The sequence below is a fragment of the Brassica oleracea genome, chromosome C2 (assembly GCF_000695525.1).
Source record: "Brassica oleracea var. oleracea cultivar TO1000 chromosome C2, BOL, whole genome shotgun sequence".
NCBI classification, from domain to species: domain Eukaryota; kingdom Viridiplantae; phylum Streptophyta; class Magnoliopsida; order Brassicales; family Brassicaceae; genus Brassica; species Brassica oleracea.
The window spans coordinates 34,782,645-34,802,878 of record NC_027749.1 but is presented as its reverse complement, the minus strand read 5'-3'; the positions used below and the strand labels follow the sequence as shown (position 1 = coordinate 34,802,878).

At 43.7% G+C, this 20,234-nt stretch overlaps 2 protein-coding genes across 2 annotated transcripts in view; both read right to left on the bottom strand.

Moving 5' to 3' along the window:
• Positions 1–7,231: 7,231 nt before the first annotated feature.
• On the bottom strand, positions 7,232–8,107 carry LOC106324084. The gene has a single exon (XM_013762105.1). The coding sequence runs from the start codon at positions 8,105–8,107 to the stop codon at positions 7,232–7,234; it is 876 nt and encodes a 291-aa protein (XP_013617559.1).
• An 11,733-nt stretch (positions 8,108–19,840) lies between these two features.
• The window catches only part of LOC106324083, a 1,235-nt gene continuing 841 nt past the window's right edge, over positions 19,841–20,234 (bottom strand). Inside the window, exon 2 of the mRNA XM_013762103.1 lies at positions 19,841–20,224. Coding sequence (XP_013617557.1) covers positions 19,841–20,224 — 384 coding nt within the window. The remainder of the gene's footprint in view (positions 20,225–20,234) is intronic.

Below are 20,234 nucleotides of genomic sequence, written 5' to 3'. Positions count from 1 at the left end.
TCATGTCCTAGGACGAGGTTCTTCTCTTCACATCTTGCCAAGACTTTACATAGGTTATCGAGAAAGTTTTTGAAACTGGATCCATATACGGAAAAATCGTCCATAAAGACTTCCATGAAATCTTCTATNNATCTTTCGTATTTCCAGACATTGTTTTGATCAAGCGTTTTGCGGCTATGAGTTAGAGTAATCCGTACCCCCCTCCTTCTAGCGCCAAACTGTGGGAACCGAAATTCGCACTGTCGATTTTCATTTAAATTAGGAAAGTTAGGAAAACCCTAATTTCCCATAGGTCCCGGATATCTGCTAAATCACACGCCAAGAAATCAGAACACGAAAGTAAAGACGAAAAGAAATAAGAAATCGTAAAAAAAGAGCAAAGGGTGTCTTATTCCGAATTCGCATATGAGCGTTACAACAAGGTAGAAGCCTCGGCCATGAGTGATGTTGGCGAGATTCCTAGTTCTAACAACCTAAGACTGCAAAACCTAGTTGAGTCGCAGCTCGAAATAACAAAAATGAAGAGTTGCCTAAATGCTCTAAGTGCTAAGTTTTCTCTGAAAAAGTTCTCCCTTTGTGCCTCTTGCCTAGGACTCCTTATATACTCCCTCCAAGGCCGGTTTGAGCCTTTCCCTTCCTGCCCTTAAGTCGTCATACCTCAAAAATGGAGATATTCCATTTTTCCCGATCTTCATGATTATCCGCGGAAACTTAACATTTATCTGCGGAATTTTGACATTTATCCTTTCTTGCGGACTAAGTATAAACCGCCATAGTATCTATGGGCTTTTCCTTAAAAAAATGTAAGTGGGTTTCTAATCGCGTTTTAGACCTATTTGGGCCGTCTTTCGATTCGGAACGTTTATCACGATTTTTATCGATAAGAATGAAATTTCCGCGATTTTTATCGTAAAGTTTAAATGATAACTCCAATCGATCGGAGTGAGAAATGATATGACTGCGGTACATGGGAGCTAGCATTGAGGAACATACAAGAATGCACTGATTTAGGTCGTACCCATTGATCGATGTCCGAGACAGTTCGGTCACTACGTAGCGACCGACTCGTTCTCGGGTTGGTCGCTACGTAGCGACCGACTCGTTGCAGATCGGTCGCTACGTAGCAACCGACTCGTTGCGGATCGGTCGCTACGTAGCGACCGAGTCGTTGTGGATTGGTCGCTACGTAGCGACCGACTCGTTGCGGATCGGCCACTACGTAGCGACCGACCGAGAGGCTTGGTCGGTCGTTACGTAGCGACCGACTCATTCTCGGGTTGGTCGCTACGTAGCGACCGGCTTGTTCGCAGGTCGGTCGTTACGTGGCGACCTTGCTTGCATCTTTTTCCGACGTTTCATGAACATGTTCTTTAGTTTCGATGAATGAACCAAGATTAACGCAATATTTCACCGCAAGACTTTTCGTAAAAGTAATTTTTACAAAGAATACTTTTCTTAAAAACGTTCATGTTAATTTTACGGATATTTGGATGTTAACTTCGTCGTGTCCGTTTTTGACCCCAACAGTTAGCCCCGCAGCCCGTTAGAATCGTGGATTGCGACAAGATTCTAGTGCGCAGTTTGGCGAGTTAGGTAAGATAGGCGTATTGGACGAAGTTTATATCCAAAAATTCTGCGGAAAAATATTGAATAAGAAATATATATATATATAAATTGAAACCTCAAATTCCTACCTCTATAAATAGTGAGCTCCCATCCTTCACTCCCTTCACATATTTCTTTCTTTCTAAACTCTCTCTAGATTCTTTTCTCACTTTAGCTCTCAAGATGTCTTCCTCCCAAAACGACAAGAAGATTTCTGATGCTGAGATGGCTGAGGCCTCCTCCCAGGCGCCGGAGTTGACCCCTTCTGACAACGCTCCGGCCTGTGTCGCCGGCTTCATCTCTTTCCGAGAGAAGATGGCTCGTCGTAAGGCTGAGAAGGAAACTGCCCACGCCGACGCCGAGCTCCCGTCCTCATCCGTTCTGGCCGTCGCTCCGACTCTCGAACCCGAGGTTCAGGTTCCGCAAGGTACGGGAGCGCAAGTCGAAACGGGCGTTCCGTTCGTGCCAGACCCTTTGGCGCAGCCTTCTTGAACATCTACGACTCCGATTCTCATCGAGGGCAACGAAAAGGCCAATGAGTCGATGCCTCCTCCTCCAGCTAGGAAGGAGATTGTCCTGACATTGCGTGCTCCTAGCACTACTCCGGTTGTTCAACCAAAGGGCCGGAAGAGAAAGTGCGTCAGGGGCAACGACGGGGAATCTTCGCAGCAGGAAGGATTGAATCTGGCGTCAGGACTCCGCGGAAAGGTTCGTTCTTCACTTTGGTTTTTTATTCTTAGAGCGTAAGGTCTTGTTTAGCCCTGTTTTGCTCCGCATCTCTAATTGTTTTACCTCATCTCGCAGTTTGTGTCGCTGATTGATGGGATGATCAGCGAATGCGGTTCCGAGGTCAGTCGTCTTGCGATTGATTTGACCGAGATGCAGGGCAGACTGTCTGAGTCTAGAGCCATGCTGAAATCTCTCGAGGATTCTCATTCCGCAAAGGTGTCTAAGCTCGAGGTTCAGATCGGAGAGCTTGAGAGGGACCTTGGGAAGGCGGCGAGTTCTTTGCTTAAGGAGAAGAAGGCCAAGAAGACCAAGTTCTCGGATGTACGTCGACTTCAGCGTCAAATCGAAAGTGGTGATGGGTCGGCGAGCCATGTGGTCGAGGAGGCCAAGGACGCACTCTGCGTTGAGTTCCAGACCCGTTTGGGGAAGATCCTCGACTTTCTGGGCTCCCTCGAGTGCATTCGCAGAAGGGATTTGGCCCTGGCTACTATCGATGGTGGGATGGCCGTGGTGGTGGGAAGGCCGTGGTTCAGGCACTCCAGGGTGAAAGACCTTCGTCCTTGCAGGCCGAGGAAGCCTAGTTGTCCGCTTGCAAGGGTGATCTGGCGGCAGTGGATGGAAGTTTCGACCTTGTCTTGGCCGAGCTAAAGTCCGAGTGTTTCCTCCCGACGTGTTCAGAAGACCCAGAGAGGCAAGATCCTGTGGTCGGGGAAAATAGAGGCGGTGCGGCCCCGAGCTTGGACGAGGCGATGGGTGAAGGGGAGGTTTAGATTCCAGATGACGATCAAGGTTAAGATCTCGCTTGAGAGATTTTTATTATTTTCTTTTTGCTATGAATTAGTACTTGCTCCGGCCTTGTATGGCCATGTTTATGTTTTGGGACTGGCCGTAGAAGGTGTGAGTAAGTAAATGGATGGTGTAGAAGGAAGCTTATGAGTTGGCATCTCATATCTTTCTCCCAAGTGGAATGCTATATTCGTGGCTTGTTTCGAGAACTTTCGCAAAATTCTAACTTCGTGGGATTTCTTAGGACGTTGAATATAAGCATAGAGGCATGCTTTAGGATCTCGTATCTTTGATATCATACCTTGAGATGTTAAAGACCAGTGTGCTAGGTTTAGGGCAAGACCTAGGTTTACTTCTGGTATTAGGGGGTGCGATGACTAATTCGACTTACGTATCCCGTTACAGTTACGACCTGATTCCATACCAATTTAAAGTCCGCGACAGGTTCTCGGCATATATGAGTTGTCTGGTTGGAATCGAGCATCTCTCCAAGGACAATTTTTAAGTCTCCTGGAAGTGCTGACCAAAATTTTGGATTTCTTTTATAGCGCTATATCCCTTGTGTCGGATGTATGAGAGTCATCTTTGCGAGATGGCTTAGTCTGTTTAGGACGTTGGGAGTTCGATGTGATCAGCAACGAACTTGGTGGTGGACACTATCGTCTGGATCTTCACGAAGAGTACGTGTTTGAGAGAATGTTAATGCGTATGATAGTTCCTTTTTTTTGAGACCAGGATTTCGTCTACGCGATGTCTAGCGGGAAATAGTTTCTTAGGCGTTTTTGCGACGTCTCGCAATGCTAAAAGGTTGATTTTTTTCCTAGTGACTGGTGAATTAGCGAGTTCATTTACGACTCGAATATAATTTGTGGATCGAAGATGATTGTGCGGTTTGTAAGGTAGAAAAGTTTCAAAAATATCGAAAGCCTGGTCAGATATTTTGAACTTATGAGTATACGAGTACGTGTATACATACCCACTCCCCCCTTTTTTAGAGAGGGGGACACCTGAATTTGTCTTCCGACAAACTGCCTACGTACCCCTTTCGGAGATCAAGCCGTCTCGTAGTTCAGTGGTTGTGAAGCGATTTGTTTAGTGATAGTATTTTTTGAGATGCATTGCATTCCAAGTTCTTGGAATTTTTATGCCTTGCATGTTCGCCATCTCGTAGGAACCTGGTCGGACGACTTTAATGATCATGTAGGGTCCTTCCCAGTTTGCTCCTAGTTTTCCCGTGTTTCACTCAGCGGTGTTTAGGAAGACTTTGCGTATAATTAAATCTCCTTCGTTGAATCGGCGTTTTCGAACGTTGGAGTTATAGTATTTTTCGGCTGCGTGTTGATAATTTTGAATTCGGATGAGCGCTCGATCTTGGTTTTCGTTGATGAGGTCGAGATTTTCCAGCAGCATGGCGTTGTTGAGCTCTTCTTGCTCAAGCAGTAGTCTTCTTCAGACCCCGGGAAATTTGACTTCCGAGGGAATCATGCATTATGTCCCGTACATGAGGGCGAAAGGCGTTTCTCCCGTTGCTCGTCTTGGGATCGTGCGATGTGACCAGAGGACTCCCTCAAGTTCCTCCGCCCACCTTCCTTATTTAGCGTCTAGGCGTTTCTTAAGTCCGTCTAGAACGGTCTTATTGATTGTCTCGGCTTGACCGTTGCATTGTGGATATCTGGGAGTTGATTTGTTTAATCGTATCTTCCATTTTTCGCAGAATGCTTCGAACCGGGTGGCGATGAACAATGATCCATTGTCAGTTACGATCTCGTAAGGAACTCCATGTCTACAGATAATGTTTTTCCATACGAAACTTTGGACTTGGACATCTTTTATACTTGCGTATGACTCTGCCTCCACCCACTTTGAGAAGAAGTCAGTAAGGACTAAGAGAAAACACTTTTGCTTTGAATTGTGAAGGTGTCCGATGATGCCCATGGCCCAGCGCATGAACGGATATGGTAATGTGAGGGAAGAAAGAACTTCTGGTGGTTGTCGGATGGTCGGAGCAAGCCTTTGGCATTTTTCGCATTTTCGTGCGAATTTCTCACAATCTCCGATCATCGTTGGCCAGTAGCATCTGTGGCGTTTGATTTTCACTGCAAGTGACCTTCCACCGGAATGGTTTCCGCAGGATCCAGAATGGACTTCTTCCATGACTTTTCTCACCTTTTATCCTTCCAAACATGTCATGAGCGGTCCGGAAAATTTCCACTTGTAAATTTCCCCATCGACCGTCCCGTAACGCGCGGCTTGGGTTCAGATTTTGCGGGCCGCCCATTTTTCCGGGGGTAATTTTCCGTCGATGATGTAGGCTTGAATCGTTTCTAACCATGGCGTATCACAGCCGTAGTGGGATTGTTCCGATCTCTCTTCTGGCTGTACCGCGATCTCCTCTACATCGTCATCTCGATCCCTGATGAGGTTGATAACGACCTGGTCCGATACTCGGGTGTTCGATGAATTCGACCGTAATCACTCTTTTAAGACTTGGGTCTGAACTTGACGCCAGGGCCACGAAAGCATCAGCTTGGACGTTTTCGGAGCGGAGAATTCGCGTGAGAGCAAAATAGTCAAAATCTTGAGCTAGATTTCGGACCAGTTTGAGATATGCATCCATTCTTTCATCCCTTGCTTCGTATTCTCCGCTATATTTACTTGCGACTAGCTGAGGATCACAGTAGGCGTGGATGTTACGTATCTTCAATCCGCGAGCTAATCGTAGCCCTGTAATGAGCGCTTCGTATTCGGCCTCGTTGTTGGACGCGTGGAATTCTAGCCTAAACGATTGTTCTAGGATTTCATTGGTCGGTGACGTGAGGCGAATTCCGATGCCCGATCCTTTCTTAGATGACGATCCGTCGACGTGAAGGACCCATGTTGAATTTGGTTCCTTGTTAGTCATGGTTCATGTCTGTAGCTCTACCAAAAAGTCTGCGAGTACTTGGGATTTTGCACTCGTTCTTGGTCAGTATTCTATATCTTACTCACTTAACTCGACTGCCCATTTGGCTAGTCTTCCCAACTGGCTCGGACTATGCAAAATCGTCCACAGAGGGAAGGTCGTGAGGATGACGATCGTATGAGATTGGAAATACGGTCGGAGCTTTCGTGCCAAGGTTACGACTGCGTATACTAATTTTCCCATTAGCGGATATCGCGACTCAGCATCTAGCAAAGTTTTGCTTACGTAAAAAATGGGTTTCTGTTAACCGCGCTCCTCTCTGATCAGGATGCCGCTTACAGCCGTTGCCGATACTGCGATATATATAACACCGGAGGAGTGGCCAAGAAGTGTTTCAGCTGTTGAAAAGCGTTTTTGCACTTCTGACCACTCAAATTTTTTGTTCCCCTGTAGGATATCGTAGAAAGGTAAGCATTTGTCTGTTGATCGCGAGATGAATCGTTTAAGTGATGCGACTCTCCTGTTTAATCTCTGTACTTCCCGCTTGTTTTTGGGTGAAGCCATGTCGATCAGTGCACTGATCTGTTTTGGATTAGCTTCGATTCCGCGGTACGTTACTAGATACCCGAGGAATTCCCCCGACGCTACGGCGAATCTGCATTTTGCCGTGTTAAGCTTTATGTTGTGCAAGTTTAGTGGCGCGAAATATTCCTCAAGATGAGACACGTGATCTTCCGCATGGAGGTATTTGACGAGCATGTCGTCTATATAGACCTCTATGGTTTTACCGAGTTGTTCGGAGAACATCCGGTTCACGAGTCGTTGATAAGTTGCTCTGGCATTTTTTAGGCCGAAAGACATCACTTTGTAGTAATAAGTTCCGCGATCTGTAATAAATGCAGTTTTTTCGCGATAGTCAGTGTTAATCATAATTTGATTGTAACCCGAAAAGGCATCCATGAAGGATAAGAGTTCATTTCCCTCTGTAGCTTTGACAAATCGATCGATGTGCGGTAAGGGGAAGCTATCCTTTGGACAAGCTTTGTTAAGGTCAGTGAAGTCAACGCAGACACGCGACTTCCCGTTTTTCTTCTTGACCACTACAGGATTGGCGAGCCAGTCCGGGTACCTTACTTCTGTTATCGACTTGACTTTAAGCAGTTTTTCTACTTCGTCGTTGACCGCATTAGCGCGTTCAGGTCCCAACTTTCATCTTTTATGTTTGACTGGTTTGAAGGTTGGGTCGATATTCAGCTCGTGGCAGGTTATGTTGATGTCAATCCCCGGCATGTCTTCGGCAGCCCAGGCAAACGTGTGGAGATTCTTTTTTAGACAAGTTATGAGCTTAGTCTTTAAAGGTTCATGGAGGTTAGCTCCGATTTTGACGCATCGTTTGGGGAATGCTTCGTCTAGACATACTGATACCACGGGTTCGCAGGTTGCCTCGCGCTTTTCTTCTAGAATTTCGGCTTTCCGCAATTGCCAGAAGAGTCCTACCGAATCTTGTTCTTGGGCTTTTTTGTCGGAGGCCAACTTTTTCCTAGGAGTGGTCTCGGAATCTGATTTTTTCCGTTTTAGTTTTGCGGCGAAGCAGACTTGTGATACCCTCGGGTTTCTCCAGATTGTTTTGATTCTGCGAGGGGTTGAGAATTTGAGGCAAAGATGGTACGTTGATGGAATTGCATGCATAAGATTCAACCATAGTGTGCCCATGATTACGTTGTATGACGCAGGTCTATCGACAACTAGGAACTCCGCGATTTTTTCCATAGTTCCAGCATTGACTACGAGGTTAACTGACCCGGGAGCCAAAGTTGTCTCCGCTGAGAGTCCAACTAGCGGGCTAGGGTTTTCCGCAATTTCGGACGGGTCAATCTTCATCCTTTCGAGGGTGTTTTTGAAAATAATATTAGCCGAGCTTCCAGTATCGATTAGGATTCTCGCGACGTCGGTGTTCTGAATCGTCAACTCGATGACAAGGAGGTCGTAAGGAGGTTTGGTCTGGTTGACCGTTTCTCTACCCCTAAAAGAGATGACGTCCGTATCGATCGAGTCTTGTATGTTCTTTCCATCGTCAATCGTCATATCTGATTGGGCGATTTGTGGCTATGGGAACCGAAATTCGCAATGTCGATTTCGTTTAAATTAGGAAAGTTAGGAAAACCCTAATTTCCCAGAGGCCAAGCAATCAGAACACGAAAGTAAAGACGAAAAGAAATAAGAAATCGTAAAAAAGAGCAAAAGGTGTCTTATTCCGAATTCGCGTATGAGCTTTACAACAAGGTAGAAGTCTCGGCCATGAGAGCTGTCGGCGGGATTCCTAGTTCTAACAACCTAAGACTGCAAAACCTAGTTGAGCCGCAGCTCAAAATAACAAAAACGGAAAGTTGCCTAAATGCTCTAAGTGCTAAGTTTTCTCTGAAAAAGTTCTCCCTTTGTGCCTCTCGCCTAGGACTCCTTATATACTTCCTCCAAGGTCGGTTTGAGCTTTTCCCTTCCTCCCTTTAAGCCGGCATAACTCGAAAATGGAGATTTTCCATTTTTTTCGATCTTAATGATTATCCGCGGAAACTTAACATTTATCTGTGGAATTTTGACATTTTTCCTTTCTTGCGGACTAAGTATAAAACGCCATAGTATCTATGGGCTTTTCCTTAAAAAATCGTAAGTGGGTTTCTAATGTGTCTTAGACCTATTTGGGCTGTCTTTCGATTCGAAACGTTTATCACGATTTTTATCGATAAGAATGAACTTTCCGTGATTTTTATCGTAAAGTTTAAATGATAACTCCAATCGATGGGAGTGAGAAATGATATGACTGCTGTAGATGGGAGCTAGCATTGAGGAACAGACGAGAATGCACTGATTTGGGTCGTACCCGTTGATCGATGTCCGAGATAGTTCGGTCGCTACGTAGTGACCAGGTCCGCGATGGGTCGGTCACTACGTAGCGACCGACCGAGAAGCTTGGTCGGTCGCAACGTAGCGACCGACTCGTTGCGGATCGGTCGCTACGTATCGACCGACCGAGAGGCTTGGTCGGTGGCTACGTAGCGACCGACTCGTTGCGGATTGGTCGCTACGTACTGACCGACTGAGAGGCTTGGTCGGTCGCTACGTAGCGACCGACTCGTTCTCGGGTTGGTCGCTACGTAGCGACCGACTCGTTCTCTGGTTGGTCGCTACGTAGCGACCGGCTTGTTCGCGGGTCGGTCGTTACGTGGCGACCTTGTTTGCATCTTTTTCCGACGTTTCATGAACGCGTTCTTTAGTTTTGATGAATGAACCAAGATTAAAGCAATATTTCGTCGCAAGAATTTTCGTAAAAGTAATCTTTACGAAAAATAGTTTTCGTAAAAACGTTCATGTTAATTTTTACGGATATTTGGATGGTAACTTCATCGTGTCCGTTTTTGACCCCAACATTCCGTAAGGGCATGTAAAGGTGGTCTTTTCTTGATCGTCAGGATGTATAGGGATTTGGAAAAATCTAGAGTATCCATCAAGAAAACAGTAGTATTGGTGATTTGCCAATCTTTCCAACATTTGATCAATGAAGGGTAAGGGAAAGTGATCTTTTCTGGTGGCAGCGTTTAGCTTCCTATAATCGATACACATTCGACGTTCAGTGACAGTTCACGTGGGAATGAGTTCGTTTTTATCATTCTTAACCACTGTAATTCCGCCTTTCTTAGGTACAACATGTACGGGGCTCACCCAGTTGCTATCCGAAATTGGGTAGATGATTCCAGCATCTAGAAGTTTGATAATTTCCTTCATAACAACTTCTGTCAAGTTCTGGTTTAGCCTTCTTTGATGTTCCACTGACAATTTGGAATCGTCTTCTAAGTGAATCCGGTGCATGCACAGATCTTGAGAGATACCAGGAATATCCTCGAGAGAGTATCTGAGGGCTTTCCTATACTTACGCAGTTTATTCAATAACAACGCAAGTTCTCCGTTGGTTAGGTTGGAATTTACAATTACGGGATAAGAATTATTGTATAGAAAAGCATACTTGAGTCCGGCGGGTAATTGCTTTAACTCAAGTTTTGGTGCTTTTTCGAGATTCCAATTTTCTAGAGGGGATGGTTGTCGATCGATGGCGGCCTTTAAATATCGATCGACGTTGATTTCCGAATCGTCATCCTCCACATCATCGATATTTGCTATTTCTACACTTGCATCCATTAATCGCGCGTATTCATCAGCTCTGATGTTGATGCTAAATGTTTCCCCTTCGGTAGTTGTGAGAACTTTTTTCAGGGGATCATCTGAGCATTGGTCTATGAAGGATTCTTCAGCCAACTCAGAGATATCGTCCACGTAAGAGGCTTTTTTTATCGATTAAGGGTCGTTTTATCAGTTTTTCTATATCGAAAGTCATTGGAATGTTTCCAATGTTTAAACATATCTGACCTTCCTTGACGTTGATGATTGCACCAGCGGTAGCGAGAAATGGTCTACCTAAGATGAGGGGATCTTTTGGTTCATTCTGGTATTTCAACACAACGAAATCCGTTGGTACGTGACAGTCGTTAATTCTTATCGGCACGTCATCTAGAACTCCCTCAGGTACTCTAACGGATCTATCAGCAAGAACTAAAGTTATTTCGGTGGGTTTGAACTTGTCGTATCCCAGGGATATCGCGACAGAGTGCGGCATGAGATTTACGCTGGATCCTAGGTCACAAAGGGATCGAGGAAAACTATTGTCTCGTATGTTGCAATCTAGAACAAAACTGCCCGGATCAGGTCTCTTGATCGGGGTTTCGCCTTGGATTATTGCACTTACTTCCTCTGAAATCATCATGACGCTGTGTTCTGCAGCCGGGAAGCTGTTGGATACCATGTCTTTTACATATTTCTTAATCGAAGATGATACTTTTATGGCATCACTTAGTGGCATTTCCAACGTTATTTTATCGAATGCTTTCTTGCAGATCACTTTATCCAATTCTCGCTTAATTTGCATCTTGTTAGGAGGAAAGGGTAGCAAAGTCCTATACACTCTCTCTACTGCCAATTTGGCAGGAGTCGATCGTCGATCGACATTTTTTTTCATTCTGTCGATCGATATTTATTGTAGTCGGTCGATCGACATTATTCCCTTCTTGTCGATCGATTTCCTCCTCTTCTTCCGACTTCTCCTCTTCTTCATCGAGGTTAATCGTTGCCTTTTCAGCTTCAGGGGTTTTTTTGCATAAGTGATTTCTACAGTGCTCGGGGAAAGGCATTTCCGCTTCTTAGTAACACAACACAAACTTGACGTCTAAGGTTAGTGTCAGTTTTTCCAGGAAGGAATCCTTCATCCCTTCTGACAAACCCAGCGTTATGCGCAACTTGGCTATCTAATTTCTTGGCATGGTCACTCAAAGTTTCACACTTATCATGTAAATCAGAATACACGGAATCCAAGTTTTCATCGAGAATCGCACTGATTTTCTGCTGCCCTTTTAGAACTTGTCCCATCATATATTCCAGCTTGCTCTTATGAGTCTGTTATGCCTTGTAGGTCCTTGTGAAGCTCATGTTTTGCTGCTGATCGGCAAGTCTTTTTTTTTTGTGAAAGCTAGTTTCATTGATGAGGTCTACATGCTCTTCTTCATCTCCTCCACGTAGAAAGGTCTGACTCTCATCGGTAAACCGAACTTGCTCATCTCCAATCACAAAAGCATGAACTGAATCTGATGTTTCTTTCACCTTAGATAACTGATCTCCATTCGAATTCTCGGCCATCTTCCTCCTCTCGAGATTAGTCTTCTTGGCACTAGTGCTAGATGCCACATTTTCAATGAGCCTCGTAGCTTCTTCAGGTGTCTTGGTTTTGAAGTTCCCTTGACTCGCAGCATCCAAAGTCGCTTGGTATGTCCAGTCGTGACCTCTGAAGAGAATATTAAGTAGTTGGATTTCGGGAAAACCATGGTGTGGGCAGTCTCGCTGGTAGGCTTTGAATCTCAACCAAGAAGCCTTAAAAGCTTCAGTAGTGCCTTGAGAAAAATTATAGATCTTATTTCTAAATTCCTCGGTTCGTGCATCATCGAAGAAGTTGTTGAGGAAGACGCTTTTGATATCACTCGAGCAAGTCAAAGATCCTGGCTGTAATTGTTTCAGCCAGTGCCTCGCATCTCCAGCAAGGGAATACGGGAAGAGTTTGCAAAATAGGTTGTCTTCAGAGACTCCATGCACCTTGATGTTAGACACAAAGTCCTCAAGTGCTTCGATATGGTCTATGGGGTTTTCATGAGGAAGACCATGAAAGGGGTGATGACTTACTAGAGAGAAATATTTGGGTTTCAGTTCAAAGTATTTTCTTAGAATTGCTGGAGGACGGATCGCAGACCGGTTAGTGTAAAACCGATCAGGTCTGTCGCGATCTCCAAGCGTTCGGTGATGCTCAGGTCCAGCATTCAAAACAACAGCTACACCAATAGAAATTGGAGCCCTATGTCTATAATTCATTTGGTTTGATGCATTGCATACTCGACCTTTTTGATCTCCTAGAACTACTTTTTCATTATTGAAATATGTAATAACATACTTACTTGCTTCCGGCAGGATGGCGTCGATCGATATTGGTAGCGGAGAGTCGATCGACATTTCGGTCGACCCGTAGCTCGATGTTGTTGTCTGAGCATCGATCGATATTTGTGTCGACCCGTCGCTCGATGTTGTTGTCTGAGCGTCAATCGATTTCGGGCCGAAATTCATGTCTTCCATCTTAAGTACCTGTGTCAGCAGGGAAAGAGGAAAAACTTAAGCAGATTCACTAACAAAATCTAGACTATATTCTTAACTTAATCTAATGGTAATAAGAAAGAGTCCCTGGCAACGGAGCCAAATTTGATATCACTCAAATTACCCTAAGGAGTGAATTACTCTCTCAAATAAGAGGTTCAGATGTAGTACTTAGGGATCAAATCCACAGAGACTCTAGGATTACATAATAGATTTATAGCATTCGAATTAAGGCTAGATTAAATGATTTATAGGTTTTAAAGCAGTAAATGAATCGGTGAACAAAATAATTGCTCGATTGATTTGATTTGAAGTTGTTAACTGTTGGGATAATAGCTAGATTCAGGTATGTTCTCAGGTATGATAAGTAATACTTAAGTTGAGTCTTTAGGGGTTTTATTAATATTAATTGTTCTTGAATTAACACTAAGATATAATCAATCTGATTATCTAATCTGGATCTCGGATTTCAACTATCATATGTTAATCGCGAGAAAGTGTGGGTCGATGATTCGTTAAGAACATCGATCGATACAACTTTCAAAATGTCGATCGATAGAGCTGTCGCTGCGTCGATAGATGCTTCTTCCATAAAGCTTTACGGACAGGTTTGATTTATATTCTCTAACTCACTGGATCAACTCTCATCTGTATCTAGTCAGTTAGATCACAGTAGTTTATTTTCAGGTATTGGGTCAAGCAATGGCTTGATCCCAATTAATCCTAAGATCTAAGTTTAAAGGGTGATCAATCCTAAACTTAGCTTTAAGAAAAACTAGATGAAGAACTATGTTTTTAAACACCCTAGCAACAGTTTAATTCAGTATTAAATGTATCAACCTATTGAGAAACCTAAAACTAACAGCAAGAACTACTCAGACATATTCATAAAGCACATAGTTATGATGGTCTGAATAATACTCAATAGATAAATAAAAACATAATAGAGTAAGAAACAAAGGGATTTCAAGATCTTCCCTCTCTCAAGGTGTTCATATCTCTCTCTCCAATCCTAAGCTCTCTCTCTCTAGAATAGTATGAAGCCTAGCCATCAACAAGGGCTTAGAAAACAGTAAAATAGGGTTTCAGGTCGTCCAGGGGTATATTGGTAATATGTGGTAACTTCTAGGCCAAAATTTCATGAAACAGGCTTGGCCAGTTTTCTGGGATCACTGTCGACCGACAACAATGATGTTTCATCGATTGACAGTCCTTCATCTCCTCGACAGCTTCCTCTCGCGAGGAAGACAGACCACTCTTCAGTAAAACAAGCATAACTTCTGCTACAGGATTCTGATTGACCTCAAAGCGGTGGCATTGGAAAGCTAACTCAAAGATATATTTTGTATCAAAATATGGCCTCAATCTAATGGAGGAAAAGTCTCCATCCATAGCTAAATATCTGATACGTCTGTGCAGTTCTGCACCTCAAAAGGCTCCAAAATAACCATATTTCTCCAGAACGTACCTGAACCCGTAAATACTCTAAATAGACTCTATATAGTAGAAAATATATATTAAAACACTTATATACCATTGCTGGAAGTGGGTAAAATCCATGGTATATCAGGTATCACGAATTTAGAAGGAATGGGGAATTATTTGGGTATTCCTGAGAGCCTTGGTGGCTCAAAAATACAAATTTTTGGTTTTTTAAATGAAAATGTCAAGAAAAAAGTCAATAGTTGGACTGTTCGCTTTCTTACGAGGGTAGGCAAGGAAGTATTAATAAAAGCAGCAGCCTCACCTATGCCAATATATGTGATGTCATGCTTCAGACTTCCTAAAGGGGTCACCAAGAAAATCTCGAGCAGGCTAGCGCATTTCTGGTGGAGTAGCGGGGGAAATAAAAAAGGTATTCACTGGTACTCATGGGACAAAGTCTGTACACATAAGGAAGATTGAGGATTAAGCTTTAGGGATCTTCAAGACTTCAATACAGCCCTCTTGGCTAAACAATTATGGCGCTTGATAGACAAACCGGAATGTCTTTTCTCAAAGGTTTTCAAAGTCTGATACTATCGGCACTCTCATCCGCTGGATGAACACAGATCTTGTTCATCCTCTTACGGGTGGAGGAGCATATGTTCAGCTAGATCTCTGGTTAAAAAAGGGCTAATCAAAAGAGTGAGTATTGGGCAATCAATCTCTGTTTGGAATGATCCATGGATTCCTGCTCCTCGCCGAAGGTCAGCACTACCAAAAACTCAGTCACAATTTCTCAATCGCTCAAGGTGGTGGATCTTATTGATCCGATTGATCGAACCTGGAATGTAGCTCTGCTCAATGAACATTTCCATCCTGATGATGTGAAGACCATTCGTTGTTTGGCAGTTAGTAGAACTCAGCGGATAGATACATACGGTTGGATGTTTACGGAATCTGGGAAATATACAGTTAAATCATGATTCCGAACCGAATCTTTATACCCAGATAAGGTTCCAAGGATGCCACTTTATGGGCCGAATGTAAAACCATTACTAGCATTTTCGTGGAAACTTAATTGTTCTCCGAAACTAAGGCATTTCATATGGAAAGCTTTATCTGGAATTTTACCAGTAGCAAAGGTTCTCAGGACACGTGGTATAGATTGTGATCCACGATGTAACATATGTGGAGCGGAGGAGGAAACTATAAATCATGTTCACTTTGAATGTCCACCAGCATTACATACTTGGGCTTTATCCAAGATCCCTTTTCCCCAGGGATTTTTCCATCATCATCTGTTTATACTAGTATAGATTGTGATCCACGATGTAACATATGTGGAGCGGAGGAGGAAACTATAAATCATGTTCTCTCTGAATGTCCACCAGCATTACATACTTGGGCGTTATCCAAGATCCCTTTTCCCCCAGGGATTTTTCCATCATCATTTGTTTATACTAGCATGGATTATCTGTTTTGGAGGGTTCCGAAGGAAATTGATTCGGATTTTTTTCCATCGATTATGTGGTATATATGGAAGAATAGAAATGAAAAAAATTATCAAAATAGGAATGTGGATCCCCAGGAAATACTGCGTAGAGCAGTGGTGGAAGGAGCTCTTTGGGCAGAGGCACAATTATTTAAACTAAAGCAGCCTGGTTATTTACAGCCAGTCACAAACTGGCAATCAATGGAGTTTACAAGAGTTTGCTGTGTTGATGGAGCCTGGAGGGAACAAGATGTATTCACGGGACAAGGTTGGTTTTGTAACGCAAGGGATTCCGAAGAAGTTATGATGCGGGCGATGAACCTAAGACGAAGCCTGTCACCATTACTTGCAGAATGTGAAGCATTGATTTGGGCGATGGAGTGTATGAAGAAATTGCAGTTTTTAGAAGTAGTTTTTGCGACGGATTGTTCTCAACTGGTGAAGATGGTCGTCACCTGAGGATTGGCCAGCTTTTGCTAAACACATGGAGGAGTTTTGCCGTAGTAAGACTTTCTTCTCTAATTTCAAGATCATACATATACCAAGAGCATATAATACAATGGCGGACAAGCTTGCACGAGGTGCAAGAAGTTCTCCTTCAGCTAAGCTATATGTTGATTCCATACCTCCGGCTTGGCTTTCCGATCCGGTGGTCTCCATAGTAGATTAGTTCATTTTGTTGTTAAAAAAAATATACTCCTTCTAAGGCGGTTTGCTCCTTCCCTTTCTGCCCTTGGTCGAGTTTATCGCTTTGCGGAAATATTCCATTTTCCTTCGATCTTCTGTGTTTATCCTTGAAAACTTAGCATTTATCTTCCGAAATTGACATTTATCTTTTCCTGCAAAATAAAAATAAACCGTAATATTTAGTGGGCTCAATTTCGTACAAAGTCGTGATTGGGCTGTTAGCCGCGTTTCGGGCCCTTTCGGGCCCTTTCGGGCCGTTTATCGACTTTAGCTTTTTTACGATTTATCGGAGAGTGCGCTTTCAAAATGACGTCGATTCTGAGGAAATTTAGTATTTCCCATACGATATAGGTGACTCAAGGTGTTAAGTTCACCGTCGTCGTTTCATATGATCGACCGAACTTTACGCGATAAAACAAGTCCTTACGGTTTTTAAAACGTAAAGTTCCAACGGTACCTCCGATGGAGACTAAACAACAGCGACTTTGATATAATTTTGGGAGAGGAGCTACGAGGACGAGGTGACGATGGATTCTGGTCGATCCAGCTCGGCCGTTCGCTGAACTGGACTGATCCATCTCGGCGAACGGCCGAGCTGGATCCCGTTGTCGATCAATCACGGCCGTTCGCCGAACTTTACTGGTCTAGCTCGGCGAACGGCCGAGCTGAATCCCGCGGTCGATCCAGCTCGGCCGTTCGCCCAACTGGACTGGTCCAGCTCGGCGAACGGCCGAGCTGAATCCCGCAGACGATCCAGCTCGTGCGTTTCGACGAGCTGGCCATTAGACCTTTGGTAATTTTTTCCGTTATTTTCGTCTTCTTTCTCATTCTCGGGAAGTTTTCTGACGTTAATTTCATCGCAACCGATTTTGACCCCAACAGTTAGCTCCCAGCTCGGTAGAACCGTGAGGTTCTTGCGAGTGGTTTAGACACGTTGAGTAAGTTAAACGGAATCCATTGTCTGAAAATCCGAAGATGAATAGTGAATCCTTTTGCCTATAAGTATGTCGAGTAAGTTTTCAAATTCTTTACTTGCTCATTTCTACAATTTTTCTTTCAAAGAAGATCCTTTGCTCTCCCTTGGGTAAAGAAAAAGTTATCTAACTTCTCCTCTTTTCTTTTTTTTTTCAATTTGAGAAAGAAAGATCATGTCTTCAAGTAGAAAATCCTCTACCAAGTCTCATCATGACCGTTCCGTTCCCGATGGTTCCAGCTTGCAGCATGTCGATGTTGTGCCAAAGGTGGAATTCTCGGCAGGCTCGATCGATCCTGAAGAGGTCAATGCATACTGGGTGGGTAGGGGCGAAGTGAAACCTCCCGTTCCTGGGTTATGGGTTCCTTCTCCTTTTAAGGCCAACCCTGTGGCCGGCTGTCCGAGCAGGGGTTGTCCGAATGGGCTTGCGGCCATTAGACGTTTCTGCAGAGTTCCTGAGTTAGTCGAGTTTCGCCTCCCAGAAGCTGGGGAAGTTGCATTATCTCCGCCAGAAGGCAATTTCACGTGCTACGAGGCGTACTTGATGCAGTGTCATCTATGGTTCCTATCCCGGAGCTCATCGTACAGCTTCTCAACCGTTTCAACTTGTCAATCAGCGAAGTTAATCCATGCGGTTTGCAGCACATCGTTGGAATTTTGGTGCTTAGTTACAAATTGGGAGTCACCCTTGACGCTGACCATCTGGAAGCTTCGGTTGAGGCCCGATGGTCTTCTTCGCCCATAATCCATGCGAGGCCTCGTTCGAACAAGGCGATCATCTCGGGGTTCGTATCAAAATACCATTTTTTGGAAGGAGCAATTCTTCTTTGTCCGTGTTAGTGACACCTCCGTGGAATAGAGCGCCATCCCCGTCTTTAGGACTAGATGGGGGCAAAGAGGTATTCTTGATCTCGAACGTTTGCTCTTTTTTGTTTTGATGATGTTTGATCTTTACTCGTTAGGTGTTTTTTTTACATTTTTTTACAGTGTCCAACACTCTCAATCAGGTTCCCGAGGGCTTTCTCACCATCCGAGAATTATTTCGCAGACGTACATGCTTTTGGGCGGACTTCACCCCGAAGCGGGTCCGTCGCGCTGTTGCGCTCCACCATTCCCGGTTTCAGCCGGACCTGCCGATCGAAGAAGGGTCGGAGTCAAACATGGATGGGTTCATTCCATATGTGCCTCGGACGAAGAGAGATAGTGATGAAGACCTCAAGTCAGTAGCTGGACCACCAACTCATGAGATCAACCATACAAGCTACATTGGAGCCAGCAGCGACATAGGTGCACTCAAATAAGGATATCTTTGCAACCATGAGGAATTTAACCGTGAAACCAGTTTCTATAGATTCTCAACTCAACCAGAGCACGCATGGAATTGGTTTCATACAAAAAGGAGTAATGTTTTAGGAGATATGCAAGTTACAAGTCAAACTATCTACACTGCATCCGAATTGGTTCTAATTAAGGAAAGTAATTCTTTGCTTAAGGAGTGTGCAACTCAAACTCACATGTGGAAACCAGGAGATCATTCATTGCATCTAAGAGCAGTGGGAGAGTTTCTACCATGCACCAGCAGCCACATGATCAAGATGAATCCCTTATTTGTCAACTTACCTTACATGGATGCATTCACATTTGGAGTTATTGAAGACCAACGGCTCTTTCCCCTTCTGTTCAGGAATGAATTAGAGACATTCCAGACATCAAAGGAGATCCCAAGGATGCATTTCTTTCTGCCCAAACTCATAAGATACAAGGAGAGAAGACAACTTCCATACATGGACAGATTCTGCACCAACTAAGTCCAACGGCTAGTTATTCACTTATTATTTCTTTCCAAGTTATTCTTTTAGGCATTTGTGTTCTTTTCTATTTAAACTGAGGTAAGTCTCATTTGTAAATCACCCTTGCACGAAATTAATAAAGTATTATTCAGTTTACAAAGTTGGTCTTTGTTTTGTTCAATTAGTCTTTAGGTGGATTCCTTTAGATTTCTTGTTCGTTTGCTTGTCTCCTTAGATTGTGGATTTATTCTAGGATACAAGTGTAGGTCTCTGTCTTTGTGTGGATTCACATAGGCGCAGGATCCTGGTCTTATCAAAGGGATACTTCCGCAACCCTTTGTAGCGACAATCAACCCATTCAAGCTTGACAACTCTTGTTGCCTTGTGATCTAGCCTTTGTCAGCTTAGGCTTGTATCATTTTTGGTATCAGAGCTTAAAACTCCTATCCCCAGGTTGTGTTCATCCAACCTTTATCTCTTTTAATTTTGTTTTGCATTTTGTTTCATTACTTAAAAAAAAAAAAAACTATAAAAATCGTTTGTTCTTTGTTTCATTTAGTTTTGTTTTGCATAATCATATAGAACCTATAAAAAGTCATATTTTTTTTTTTTGATGAAATTTGAAATTTATTGATCAACCTAAGAAATTTTACAGACCATTAAAGGTTGGTTATAGTCTTAGATGCTAACTAGAAACCAATCGAATACGAATACTAAAGAGTAACTTCGAACCATCTTCTAAGTAGCCCTTCCAGTTTGTGGCCATGAGCGTATCGCAAAGAGCAGATGCGGTTTCGCACCGCCTTGTCTATGAATCTTCTTAGTTGATCAGTCTGTATCCCTCCTTGCCGGTGACGCCTTGAATTTCTTTCCTTCCAGATGTAGTACACGGTTGTTTGGAAAAGCATCCTTGCGAGGATTGAGTCTAGGCTTTTCCCTCCCATAGTACGCAGCCGATTGACAGTCCATTCCCAATCGGGGTTGATGTTTCGTCCAACAAGTGGTCTTGCCAGAGATTCCCATATCGTGTAGGAGTATGGGCAGGCAAAGAACAGGTGTTCTCTTGTTTCATTTATCTCTCCACAGTAGCCACAACCCTGAGTTATA